The sequence below is a fragment of the Anarrhichthys ocellatus genome, unplaced genomic scaffold (genome assembly GCF_004355925.1).
Source record: "Anarrhichthys ocellatus isolate YVR2014 unplaced genomic scaffold, GSC_Weel_1.0 scaffold56, whole genome shotgun sequence".
NCBI lineage: Eukaryota > Metazoa > Chordata > Actinopteri > Perciformes > Anarhichadidae > Anarrhichthys > Anarrhichthys ocellatus.
This window is the reverse complement of record NW_022280086.1, coordinates 943,339-957,898: the sequence shown is the minus strand read 5'-3', so window position 1 is coordinate 957,898 and position 14,560 is coordinate 943,339. Positions and strand designations below refer to the sequence as shown.

The window sequence follows — 14,560 nt, the reverse complement described above, 5'->3', positions numbered from 1 at the left end:
TATCATAGCAGCAGTTCCACTACAGACCATACAAGGTCAGATTCAGGTTGTTGGGTTGCTATGGTGGCACAGTTCATAAAGTCCAGAGTTAATGATGTGGTGAGGGTGGTAAAGGATGCTTTAGCAGATAATAAGTGGGGCTAGACCTCCTCCATAAACAACTATCCCCCATAGACAGCCCGCCCAGCAGTTATCAGGAGCAATTCTCTCTATCTGCACTCTTTGAAGATGAGCCTGTCTCTATCGCTCCATCAGCACCCAGCCCACTAGCTCGCCATCACTTCCCATCCTGACGCCTGCTGCACATTCTTTCTGCGTTCAACACAAATCAGCTTTATTGGCACCAACTAATCAAGAACAGATCAGGGATAGCACACATTTTTCCACATTTTTAGAAAATCTGCAAAAGAAAATGTGAATGTATGCGTAATTCTGTGACGCTGTCATGACTGTTATATGATTATTAGGATTTGGTTCATTGAGATAAGCAGTAAGGGCAGTCGGGTGCCATCGTCGTCATCATAACGAGATGACGTGATAGAAAGAGTATCAGTCAAGCACCAAATGGTGGGAAAAAAGTAGAGAACCTGATGTAAATATGTAATTTTTCTTTCATGGATCAATTTGAGGAAGGTTACAGTCTCCTTATCGTTCTACGCGTATCCTATGTTTTTGTTTGCATATTTAAATATTTTTGATTCTATGGATCATTAGTTAGCCTGCTGTAATATTAGTTCCATGCAAGTTGTCAGTTGTTTATGCTTAAAGGGGCAATGTGTATTTCTGGCCACATGCTCCAAACAAATATGGGGCATATAATCATATAGAGAAGCAAACTATTAACAGCAGGGCAAGAATAGCAACACTCAACCAAACAGCTGAAAGAGTTGGTCAAAATAACACCATCTAATAACCTTCACATGTGGTGTTTGCCTAGCGTTTATGTAGCCTGTAGTCTTTCTTTGTGACACCAGGGGCCTGTGCGGTCTGTGTACATCTTGATACTTTGTTTGTTGGATACAATCCAAAGAAGAAGAAACGTGAAAGCGGACTTGTATTTTCGTTTTGTCCTCTGTGGCGCCAGGAGACTAGTTCGCCTGGAGGGGTGTGCAGCAGCTCAGGTGGATGGACCTTCAATTAGCAGTCAGCTGTAGAAACACGCATTCCCAGCACCGGGTCACAGGGGGCCGGTGGAGCGCTGGGTCTAACCTGTTTAACAGCAGCAACAAAAAGTTTGCTGATCCGACTGGAAGTCAAGGCGGTCCCCCTGGATCAGACCCCAGGCACTGAGGATGCTGGCTGCAGAGAATGTGAGTTGCTACAGCTAACCGCTAAATGAAGGTCCATCTTCCTCCTCCCACTGAAGTTGTCTCCTGGCGGCAGAAGGACGGAACTGAAATACGGGTCTTTCTCATTTCTGCCACTTTGTCCTCATGTTAGACTGAGGACAGACCGGATGCTGCAGTGACTCACTATCGCCTCTCGAGGAACAAGTATTAGAAGACGGCTAGGGCTAGCTGGTTAGCATGCTCATTTCAGCAGGTATCTCTGCAGCACAATACATAGTCGTCTTTAATATAATGTCAACACTGTAACCTCTTCATCTTCTGTTGATTCTGTGAATTCACCTTTTGAATGTTTTAAACTAAAATTCTGACCTCTTCTTTTCTTGTACATTTCCCTTTTAACATGAATACTGCCTGCACACATCAGCTAGCTCACATGCTGCGCAGCCCCCTCTCCTAACATGTTCCATTCGCATGATGAATATTGTTATTAAAGCTGCAATGCAGAACTTTAACATACAAATGTACATCCATCACATCCAAGCCCTTGTCACATTAGTTCACACAATGATGACGAAGCACACAGTATTTTGCAGTATATCTGAGTTATGGTGTCTGCGGCAACTTTTCCCGCGCTGGCACATCAGAAGTGATGCATTTTCCGTACACCAGCCAGAGTAAACGGGACAGGAAGGGACGAGAGACTGTAGCGACGGTGCAGCAGCTAAGAGGATGGCAGAAGCTATGGTGGAAAATACTCAGAACACTTTTCTTAGAAAAGGTTCTGGAGTGAATGCTCCAGATACAAAATTAACTCTGTGGAATAAGAACAAAGACGAAAGAAATCTCACAGGAAGTCTTGAAGACAGTGGTCCTGGGGGCTCTTATGAAGGCACCCATCATTGTCCAGAGGGGGAGACAACATTTCTGATCTCCAGCTTTAAAGCCTCCGACATAGTTTCTGTGATGCGGCTGTGGGCTTGTACTGGTTAGCACGGTGTTACATTTATACTACAATTGAGGCGTGCATTTGTATTTCCTGATCCACGCTTTATTCCAGGTGCACCATAACATTGTTTGCCAGGAGTTCAACTCCATGTGGCTGTCTCTGTATTCTTTTAAATCAACCTCTCTCTTCAAAACAAGCCTGTATTTATGTTTCTTCTTGGTAAAGAAGACTGCAGTGTGGAATGAAACTGGCACGCATGCTATATGTACAGTCTGCACAGTCACTAATTGTGGACTGCACACAGACCTCATAGGATCCATGCGGACACGGGTGGATGGCAACATTTAAGTCACGCTGACTAAGTCCATTTCTACTTTACATGTGTAAAGTATAAATGGATTTAAAACGGACTAAAAAAAAAAGTGAACTCATCCTTTAATACAGAGTTGGCAGCAGGGAGTTTGCTAGTCAGCCTTTGCCTGATATGTGATCTGTTAACCTGTAAGATGAACTAATACCTGAGGACAGAATGGAGCATGGTCCTCAATACAGAGATGTGAGTGCTTCTATCAGTAACCAGTTCCACACACTGACTGACAAACTGAATGATGTATCAGTGAGACTTGACACGAATCATACAGTACAGTGACGAAAATATGGCCAAGTAAAGTGAGTTTTCATTTTTAAAATCAATAAACATAACATCTGCATCTCTTTATCTCGCCCTGTCTCATTCCCCCCCCCCCCCCCCGTGGTTTTTGGGTGTTTGTTGTTAGTTTCCTGTCACAGAGGAAGTGCCTCACCCTGCCGCCTGGCTCCCTATTGGCTCCAGATGAACAGTGATTTTGGGGGGCGAGAGAGTGAGGAGGGGACGGGGCAGCACAGAAGGATAGAAAGAGGGAGCAGGAGGAGGGAGACAGGCACAAGAGGGAGCTGAGGACAGAAGTCTGCCGATGAGTGCAGAGAAAGCTCCAAACAGATGAATGAGAGCTGGAGAGAGCAGACGCTTCACTGCAAAGAGGAAATGGCTTGTGTTGGAGGAGGTAAGCATGAAAACAACAACGCAACAGAGGAATAAACTAAATGTATACTCATTGGTTTTCCTTTTTTATTTATCTCGTGTTTAATGTAATTCTTCATTAAAAACAAACATGTTAACCAGTCATTTTGCCTATTACAGAGTTCCAAATATTTTGAAAGTAACTTGCTATTTTTTCACTAGTTTTAACAAGTAAGATATTTTGAGGATTCATAAACTGACTTGATGACTTGTTTTAGTGTAATCTCATACTTCTAGTGTGCTGCCAGTCCTCTTTCATGCCTTTCTTGGTCTGGTCACTCCCAATCCTTGTACCAGTGTCTTGGTACCACAGTGACGCTGGACAGGTTTGGGGGGGGCTGTGCTAAGGACTGCGGGTGCTGTGTGAAGCATTATCTCCTGCTGAGTCTTTCCTTTATCATTGATATGTCTCTCTGCATTTGCAAATATGATTTCGAAACGATGTATATTTTCTGTTATGCTCTTTGAAGTTTTGTCCAAACATTACCGTACTAGTAAAGTTAGAGGGTGGTGTTTGTGACGGATGTCTCTCTTCCTCTCTCTCTTACTATCACCGTGATGGTATGGTGTGGAAAATGAATTTAACATTAACGCAGAGAGGATATTCAGAATGCAATCAATAAATGAATAAAAAAACAAAAGATCTTTGCGTGTTTTTCATGAGAGAGATTCACATCAAACACTCTTCATCAGGACTCTGTGGTTGAAGGTGAAGTAAATTGATCCTGCTACAATCCTGAGGTATTGTCTCTATATATGTTCTTGTCTTGAGTGCAGTGTAAATATGACAGCTTTTATGTCACTTGTTTTTATTGCAAATAGTTCAGAACACATGTAATGTAAACTCAATGAGCAGACAAGACATCCACTTGATAATGCACCTCATTTCCCGAAGTCACAATTTCAGTCATAATTCATTGAAAGCTGTGGAAAGTTAAATCTTGTTAATTTTGCATGGTTTATGTTATGTATTGTCCAAAACATTTCTGTTACAAAACATAATGTTGATGTGCAGCTTGGTTTGAGTCTGACAAAGAAAAGCTCAGCTGGTGCAGCAAGCCGCTTCAGCACACTAAGTCCTGATTAGACCCTCCATAAAGAGTCCTCACTCTCTCATATTCCTGAATCCACTGACAGGATGTCATGGTCCACATGAGCAAGTGCACTTTGATTTACTGTGCTCTGTGTTTCATTTGGCTTTTTATATTTAGCATGGGCCTATTCAATTGTTTGTTGATTGGTCATTCTGTGATTTAATGATCTGACTGTAAGCCTTCATGATAATAATAAAGTTGAAGTACATCTGGCAGCAGGGCCTTGATGCATAATACTCTGAGACAGTTTAAGATGAAAGTTCTGTATATGTAATAAAGGCACATTTTGGAGACACATTTACAGTATGAAGCAGTGCAACACATGGTTGTGTTTTAAAGATCTCTCCACAGACACTAATGAAAGTAGACATGCCCTTAATCACATCTGCACGTGCTGATCTGATATTTACCGATATAATATATGTCAGTCCTTTTGCACCTGTTGAAAGAAATACTTAGTATTTAAGGGCAGGAACAGACCGGGTCCTGTGATCCAGGGTGAGTAATGTGAGCCTGTGATCAGCCTGCAGGTTGGCAGGCAGGCCAACACAACAGACAGAAAGGCCTGGAGGGACATCTAGTGGAGCATTGTTTCTACTACACCAGGCATTCGGCCAATCCCATTGTAGCTCATTCACTATGGCAACAATGTGTAAATGTTGTGTAATGTAGTTTGTTTTTACTGTTTGGTGATCATAAACTTACCATATTCATAACAACTCAGAAAAGTTGTGTTTTTCAAACATAAATCGAACTGCCTGCCTTCATATAAAAATAAGTCAAAGGAATTTAAAGAGCGCGTCGTGATTTTAGGTTTTTCTTTAAAACAGAATCTCTAAACAAGAGGCAGAAAACGAGAAATTGAAACACACTAGCTCCGCGTTTATTCATTTATCATATTCATTCGAATGTCCTCCTCGTCATAGGCCCACTCTCTTAATATCCCTACATTATGAATCATGTGTTCCCCGTGAGAGGACCGGGTATCGGTGTGACGCCCCTCCCCGTGCTCAGGACCGTGGAGCTGCGCACACAGACGGGACAGAAGACAGCGTCGGTCCGGTCGAAACTCGCCGAAACACACAAACGAGGTACGAAGACGTTTGATTTGAGTTGACCTCCGTCTGTCCACGATGTGTTCCGCTCTTTAGCGGCGCTGGAACGTGTTTGTGAACTTATCAGGAACTCTTTCCGTGATGGTTGAAGAGTGTTGTCTTCCCACAGAAATCCCTCCGGAGATTCATTGTAGCCGTCGTTGACACCGTCGGTGGTAATTATTAGTTAGTCCTGAGTAGGAAACTCTTCACATGAGTTATGAAAGAGAACGCAGTCGTGTTGGTATTTCCTGGTGTTTATGGCGGGTCCTCGCTGACCGGTTCCCGTCCCGGTCCCGTAACCGCTTCCTCCTTCTTCTTCTTCTTGACTGGTTGGATGCGTCCCTATATTGTGACGCTTAATTACCATTCAGGGTATCCTGTCTTAATCTACTCGTTATTACCTGCCCTTGTTGTTTCCTACCTACTCCATACTGAATGTGAATGTGAATGTTTTGCCTGCTGCCGCTCTGTCTTGGTTCTCTTCCATACAATGCCTTGTCCTTGATTATCAAGTTAAATATATAGATATCTATCTTTTCTTTTTTAACAGCTTGTTTGGCAGGTTCATCCTCTCCCTCATTACCCAGAATTATCAAATAAGCAGCAGTGCCTTGTCTTGAATGAAGGATTATTGGATGCACCTGACTCAGTCTCTGACGTACAGAGCAGAGACTGACTTTGATTTGAAAGCAAAAGTAACTTTCATGGATAAGTTTCACACTCGTACCACACTTGCAGAAATGCACAATACCTTGTGGTTAAAGCTGTGAAACGATTGGTAAGGTTTAGGCAAAGAAACTTCTTGGTTAACGTGAGAAAAAAGATCATGGTTTGTGTCAAAATAGTAACGCACCTACACAACGTAATGATCATAACAATGTAACATCCTTCAATAAATAACAACAGGACTTCAGTAACAATAGAAACAACGTCAGCAAGTGTAATCTCAGCATCTACTTTTGGTTTCACTAGTGACACGAACACCAGTCTGCTGGGTGAAAGTCCTGTGTTTGTTTGACCCATCCACCACCTGCCTGTGATGTTTTCTGTCAGTTGTAATGCCCAAATGCAAAAAGGTCTACATCCAACGTATCCGTGGTTTGTAGAAATGCTTTTTCCTGGAGAGGAGGTAGAGCTATACCCACCACAGAAGTTTGTTCACATACTGTATTTCAACTCCACTCGGAGCTGCACTGCAGGACCTGTCTTGCATTATCTGTTACTGGATCTTTTGATCCATCTTCTTCCTTGAGAGCTTCATGTTCTGGATTTTGTTTGCTCACGGCCTGGTGAGCAAACGGTATGTCCTTTTTATCCTCCCTAACATTGTGTTTTTGTACTGTAGGCTATCATATGATGAAAATGATCACTTATTTTTATTATTCAAAAGGTCCATTTCTGTTTGTATTCATGGTCTCATTATGGTACGGCCTTCCTTGTTATTTTGCTTTCACTCTACTGGATCTTATTTTATAATCAAGAGTTCCTTCGATCTTACTAGCATTAAGATGATTCACTCTCTTCCTAAAACTTCTCAGTTGGCTTCCCCATACACTGTCCACTTCTGTCACTGATGCATCAGTGTTTATTTGACACAAGAATGGATAAAGTGTCTCTACCTACGGGTCCATCTTGGTGTACTCTCCAGTCACATACTACATACATCATATTATATGAAAACAATGTAAGATCAAGTACAGACTCCTTTCCAACCCCTGTTCATTTACACACACTAAACTCCTCTCATATAACAGATAATCGGTACCTGCCCATTGCCATGTTATGTGCGTTGAAGTGCTCCCAATGTATTTCTTTAACCACTAATTCCTTCCTTCCACACCACATCATACTCCAGTCCATTTCATATACCCAGTGCTCTACAGGGAACCCTTTATTCAACAAAAGTGACACAACCCCCTCCTCCCTAATCTCTTCTATCTTGCCTAACTGCCCCGAATAACAAAAGCTGTCTTTGAGCCATGATTCCTGAACACACACCATGTGTGTAGTCTCCCTCCTACTGTCAACCTATCACTGTTTTAACAATGATTGGAATCTTTTCATAAATAGGGTTAACATTTAAACTAACAGTTATCACCAGTTAATTACTGACATTTAGACAATTATTTTTTGTATTACAAGTTTTCTGAAAATGTATTTTAAATATGCAAATGAGGCCTATTCTTATTAAATATGTGATGGTTTGCATACATTTCCAGAAATCAGAACGTTAGTTAAAGCCAGGTTCAAATTCTGGTTTCATTTTGTTGACATATTAGAGTCAAAGGTTTTGAAAGAGGGAATATCTCTTTGTATCACATAAATCAGAACATACTGTCAACAGACATAATTAATACTGGCCATGTTTTTAGGGATAAAATGTATAAATCAGGGTATGAATGATAAATGTACTGGAGAATATAGATAGGAATTTAAGTGGAAAGTTTGGTGGATGTAAGTGCTGAAGTGGAGAAAAAAACACATTTTATAATGAGAATAAATTAAATGTTAACATTCTATTAAAGCTTGTTTTACTACTTTGTGCAGTCAAAAATTCTGGTAAAGAATTTCTGGCCACCATTACTAGAGAAGGACTGTTCTAGGTTTCTATAAGCTACACTTTCTCTGGAGATTAAGTTATTATGGTATTTAATACAGACAAAGGAGTAATGCTCCCTTATCTACTTTACACCTAAAGTACCAGTGTGTCGGATGTGGGTCTATTGGCAGAAATTGAACATAATATTCATGGTGGGTGCTGAAGGGGGAAGTAGGGAATAGGGAAATAGTCTTGTGGGCCACACAAGAGAGGTCAATTTAGAATTATGATTGTTATTACTTGTTATTAATCTTTAAGGTTAAGTGACTGAAATGCAAGCACAAGGAAACACCAACAAGTTCTTTTTTAGTTACACATATGTAACTAATACTACAGTTATAAGTACTAAGCACCACAACATTTTACAAACGGATGTCAAATCTGTGGTACAACAGCTAAGTTCTGAATTGTCCATTGACGTTACAAATGATTAAAAAAAAAAACAGGGTTTTAAAGCAAGTGGACGGAGGCTTTATAGGAATGTTTGGTTGCTCCCTGAAGTGGCATCTCATGGAGAAGGGGTTAGATGTCTGAAGTCTGGATTTGAGAAGGTTCCCATTGGAAGAGAGCTCCTGGTTGAGGCTCTCCTAGATTTCATTCTTAACTCATGACGTTCACCTCCTTTTGTTCCGAAATACATCTGCAGACGAGCAAAGAGCGAGCTTCCACCAAAAAGAGAGCAAACAGTTTTCTCAAAGTATGCTGGGACTTTTACAACAGAGTATATTTCCTGTTTGATTCATGCAGCTATAACACAGTCAATACTTCAAAAAGGCTTTAATCACATTTGTGTCTGAAAAGAATATTCAAACTATAAAAACTGTAATATTTTGGATACATTGCATAGCCCAGGTTTTATTAGTGTTGTTGGTGATCTTATTTACTAAATGTGTGCCATCACTGACAGCGGTAAGAAGGTCTAGAATTAAAGGGAATGTTGACGGACTGGATTATCTAGGTGTGTTTGTTTATGTTTGTTTTACTTTCACTTAGTTGTGGAAAGAATGTTTCATGAAGCTTGATTATTAATTCAACCCTTTGCTTTTCACTTTGTGGATTTCCTCAAGACAAGTTCTACAACAACCAATATTTCATACTTGTCCACTGGAGGTTTTTGAAGTTTATTGATTGTTTTCATTTCACTTCATTGATTTCTATTTATTTTAGTATGGTATGAAATGCAATTTGTGCAGACTTGACACTGACTCCAGCTGAAATCAATCTCACAATATAAAGGCATTTTCTAGCCCTAGTGGTATAGCCCTATAGCGATGGATGGATCAGTCCAACATGTTGCTCCAGACTGAAATATATCATCAAGTATTGAATGGATTACCCAGGAGACAACCTTCATTTCTTAAAAATGAAACCAATGCTGGAGGGCCTTAAAGCTGCATTCTCTCTACTGTCCACCAGGGGGCGACTCCTCTGATTGTATAGACATCTATGAGAAAATGACTCTACTTCTCTCTTGATTTATTACCTCAGTAAACATTGTAAACATGAGTTGATGGTCTCAATCTCTAGTTTCAAGTCTTCTTCAATACAGCATGATGTTCATTTAGTAAATTATGGTCCATTTAGAGTCAAACAGACCATAAAGCAGGGGATGCTTTAGGGCGGGGCTACACCGTGATTGACAGGACGCTACCAGAGTCGTATACGCCGTCTCTACATCACTCTACATGACCATATTTGGATTTCGTAGTCCAAATATGACCTCACAGCAAGAGGGACCCGGGTTCGATCCCCGATCCCGGGTGGTCCTTCTGTGTGGAGTTTGCACGTTCTCCCCGTTGCAGCGTGGGTTCCCTCCGGGTTCTCCGGCTTCCTCCCACAGTCCAAAGACATGCAGCTTAGGTTATTTGGAGACTCGAAATTGCCCGTAGGTGTGAATGTGAGCGTGAATGTTTGTCTGTCTCTATATGTGCCCTGCGATAAACTGGCGACCTGTCCAGGGTGTACCCTGCCTTCGCCCAATGTCAGCTGGGATCGGCTCCAGCGCCCCGCAACCCTGAATAGGATAAGCGGTTTGGATAATGAATGAATTAATGAATGAATGAAGTCCAAATATGGTCACTTCCATTTACTGGTTGCAAAAAAACAAGATGGCGACGGCCAAAGTTCCAAACTCGAGGTGTCAAATGGCAGTCAACCAACCAATCTCCACTTCTTATATACAGTTTCTGGGATTACCATGAATTGGGTTATTATTAGAATTCATCTTGAGGATAATTATTATGTGTACCAAATTTCATGACAGTTTCTTCAATAGTTGTTGAGAGATTTTACTCAGAACCACAGATGTGACCTCACAGTGGCACTTGAGTCCAGAGTCAGTACAATACATCCTCTGGGGACTATGTATTGTTCAATAATCAGAATGAATGACTTTAATCACTAACTAAACACACTGTACATAGCTTTCATTTATTTCTGTATCGCAAAAGCTATGACCCCAACTCATCCACATCCCCCATTTCATACATAGAACCTGACTGTGATTGTCAGCATTGGTTTTACCTGAATAAATAATGTGCTTTTAAAATACTTTTCTCTGTGCTCTACTTTATTGTGCTCCAGGAAAACCCCAGAAAACAAAAGGAGCTATTGAATCTTTGAATCATTTGTTAAGTTTAATTGCCAGTGTTGCTGTTTGGTTGACCTGTTCAGTAGTCTTTTTCCTGTTAGTAAAAATTGGCAAAATACATAGATTTCTGTTTTTTTTTTTTTTTTTCTTGTATGCTAACTGAAAAAAACCCAGTAGAGTAGGAAAGCATTTAGTATACTGCACAAAATATGAATTGTTCTGTTCAAAACATTAGCCAGTACAAAACACTTATCATTTCTTGTATTTTGAGGATGGCTCTCACTTAAACATCAGAATAATAAAAGGACGTTTTGTTTCACCTTGTGTTAGTGATGTCAGAGTCTGCAGGCCGCCCTTCCTCTGTCTCCTCCGTCTCTTCCATCTCTCTGGTGGAGGTCAAGGCTGAGACTCATCTAGTGATCCAAGCTTTCCTCCATCGAGCCCTCGCCATCCCCTTGAAAGAGAGGCCTGGCACAGTCGGAGGGGCCTACAAAGAGCACAGCAAGTACAGGTAATGTAGCTCAACAATCTGGGCTTCTGCTCTTGTGTGTTTTTTGTGTCACTGTTCTCAACAACACACTTATCTCCTTTTACCTCAGACTGGACACTGATGTCAAAAAATGATCAAAAAGATTTGTAATCACAGCAACATTAATTCTATTTCCTCATTCAATATGTGAATATACATGTTTTCCATTTGTTTGATAGTTTCACACCCTGTGCAGAAAGCAGGAGGCGCTGGATGCTGTGTTCATTCAACTTAATAGTCTTGTTTCCAGTGCAATATAACTTAATGTGACTATGACTCATTGTTTGGAGAGTTTGTCATCAATCAAATTGAGTATTTCAATGACCATGGTGAAGTCAGTGGTTTTGATTGAAGGAGAGGCATTAAAAGTTGTCCAATCAACTCTGAGTATGTTGCCTGTGATGATAATACAATTCAATAATACAATTTCATTCCAGTTTAGCTAGACTGGAATGAGATTGAATGCACACATGTGGACTATGAACATATATTCTAAAGAAAATACGGAAGTAAGTTCATCTGAATTATTTATTATTGCTTTGAGTGTGCTCCCACAGTAAGAAAAGTAGCAGTAAATCAGAACCTGACATCCATTAAGACCACCGTGGACTATATTGTAGCACCCTGAATGGAAGCTATCTTCTACCGGCCCTGTTGTTCACCAGACTCTTGTCCTTTCCGTGCTAGCTCCAAGACACAACCAAAAGCACAGAATGGCTTGGATTCTCAAGCCGAAGACGCCAATTCAGCAGATGAGAAGAAGACTGGATTCAAGGACTTGATAAAGCAGCTTCGTCCTGCCCAAGACCCTAAAGGCTCATTGGACAGAGACAGTAAGACGAGAGTGTCACACCTCAGAGATCAAACAGAAGTAAGGAAATCTTCATTTTATTAGGCACTATACCCTAATAAAACAAGTCCCATTGTGCTTGTTGAGTTCAGATTGAAGCCCTCTAGTGCTGGGGCTTGATGATACTGTAAGGTTGGTCCATTTGTCTGTCAGTCTCTGTCAGCACTTATGTCTCCAGAGACAGATATTTGTCAACAGCTGACCAGGTGTCCTTGTTTTGTTGGTATACTAATGGTTTTAGTGAAACGCAAACTTTTTCTCCACTGCATGAATTTCTACTTCTATAAAAAACCGTGGCTGCAGTTTCATGATATTTATTGAACTCTCCCCAGAGCATGAGCCCTGTCCATTCAGACAAGCCATGTGCAGTCCTCTTTCCCCCTAAAGGCCCAGTCAAACTAGCATAACACAATCAATTCATTTGAATGGGCTTACAGTGATTAGTGAGTTCCCTCCGGTACATTAGTAGCTAGCTAGCTCATGCCTGTTTCCAGATAACTAGCATGTTTTGCTGTGCTGATGTGATGGGATTACACCAAAATGTTAACCTGTATCTCATGCTCTAATGAGCAGATGATGACATTTCTTCATCACATTCATGCTCTGGGGGGGATGAAATGTTTTGATGTAAGTGACCCCATGACCTTTCCTCTAGCCCCACCCTCAGTACAAACTCCACACACTTCCTCACTGCACACATTTTAAGCCCCAAAACTTTTCGACAGTTTTGTATTGTCATCAACATGACCGCCTCTTGAGGACACTATGGGGGCTTTAAGCTTTGACTCTTGTTTGTTGAGGAACAGCTCAAAGTGACCTATGGCCTCTAGTTGTTTATGGTCATTCAGCAAACCCATTATAATTGTTTAACAGAAAGTACTTTGAGACCTGGTAGATAGAGGAAAAGATCCCTCAGTCTTGAATCATGCCTGACTAAAGAACATACATTACAACTTTTGAACCAATTCTAAATATGACTAGGCATGACAAGCTGTTCCAGTATGGGTCAGTTGGTGTTGACAGGAGATAAAGTGCCTTCTGAGCCAGTCACTGCTTGTCTTCTTCATCAAGATTCTTTTAAACATGTTACCATGACATTTACAACTGGATACATACTTTACACTACAAAAATCTCTATCAATATTGTGTTCATACCTCATGACCTTATATAGTATATCTAATATATGGACTTGCATTTTTATACTTGGAGTATATTTCTCATGTGATGTCAGTGTAATATTGAGCAGAATAACCTGTTTCTACAGGATGGTGTCAAACTCCCCTCCTCTACATCAGAAGAAGATGAATGCGAGAAGAAGCAGAATAAGAAGACGAAGCAAAAGAAGTTAAGAAAAAAGCTCTCCAAGTTCTTCAGGGGAAAGTTAGAGAAACAGGAGAAAGAGGGGCGTGACCCTCAACCTCAGAGACCTTCCACATTGCCAATCGATAAAGATGTAGAGATCCCCCCAGCCCTCATCTCTCCCAGTAAGCTCTTTCATTACAATACACCTGAGCTGGAGTCCATTTATTTGCTGCTAAGTCTGAGTTGAAATGTAAGTGTGGTCTGAATCTACACTATTATAAGGTGCACCTCCAAACCAGTCTGTCTGCCCATGTAGGGAGGATGAAGCTGACTGGCAACATTATAACTCTGTTGACAACTGTCAACATACACACAGCATAGTTATTGGTGTGACTACAGCAGAGTGGTAAGAGTTCACTGTTTAATGTAGAATTATGACTTGTTGCTGTAGACCACCCTCCTGAGTTCTACAATGAAGTAGCAGAGAAACTGGAAAAGATTGCCCAGAGGTCTACCAGTACAAAGAAACTGAGTCCCACAGTCCAGCCTTCACCAGGTAATCAAACACACACACAAACACAATTGAATCCAATTGAAGAAGTGGCTGTGTTGTTCTAGCCAAGTCAAGGAAGTTATAGTTATCATTGCTGAGTCCGGTAAAATTCACACATAAATATCAGTTGAGCCTGTGTTCACTTTCTTCACTGAGACATACGGAAATGAAGGCAAAGGAAATGTGTTTTGCCTTAAAGTCCCACTGAAGGAGAGGTCGGAGCGTCTTCAGCTTCTGCACTGTGACGTATTTCACAGTGAAACAGAATATTTGAGGGGCAGATTCAAATCAAATCCTTTGCATTTGATTGGACTGCTCGGAGTTAGAATTTAGTGTGATACAGAGCTGCAGAGGACTGTTGGCTACACACACACCTTCCTCAGCTGTTGTTAGATCAGGAGGAGGACGAGGGAGAGGAGGAGGATGAGGGAGAGGATGAGGACGAGGGAAAGGATGGGGACGAGGGAGAGGTGGAGGACGAGGGAGAGGTAGAGGACGAGGGAGAGGTGGAGGACGAGGGAGAGGAGGAGGACGAGCAGGAGGACGAGGGAAAGGATGAGGACGAGGGAGAGGTGGAGGACGAGGGAGAGGTGGAGGGAGAGGAGGAGGACGAGGGAGAGGTGGAGGACGAGGGAGAGGAGGAGGAGGAG

The 14,560-nt window shown here is 41.4% G+C and overlaps 1 protein-coding gene across 2 annotated transcripts in view; it reads left to right on the top strand.

The window, feature by feature from the left end:
• Positions 1-5,069: 5,069 nt before the first annotated feature.
• bcl2l12 (BCL2 like 12) overlaps positions 5,070-14,560 on the top strand; it is a 14,356-nt gene continuing 4,865 nt past the window's right edge. For both annotated transcript variants that reach the window (XM_031871097.1, XM_031871096.1), the window contains exons 1-5: positions 5,070-5,480; positions 11,006-11,186; positions 11,892-12,075; positions 13,320-13,539; positions 13,809-13,913. In XM_031871097.1, the coding sequence (XP_031726957.1) occupies positions 5,342-5,480; positions 11,006-11,186; positions 11,892-12,075; positions 13,320-13,539; positions 13,809-13,913 (829 nt within the window). In that variant the 5' untranslated portion in view covers positions 5,070-5,341. The remainder of the gene's footprint in view (positions 5,481-11,005; positions 11,187-11,891; positions 12,076-13,319; positions 13,540-13,808; positions 13,914-14,560) is intronic.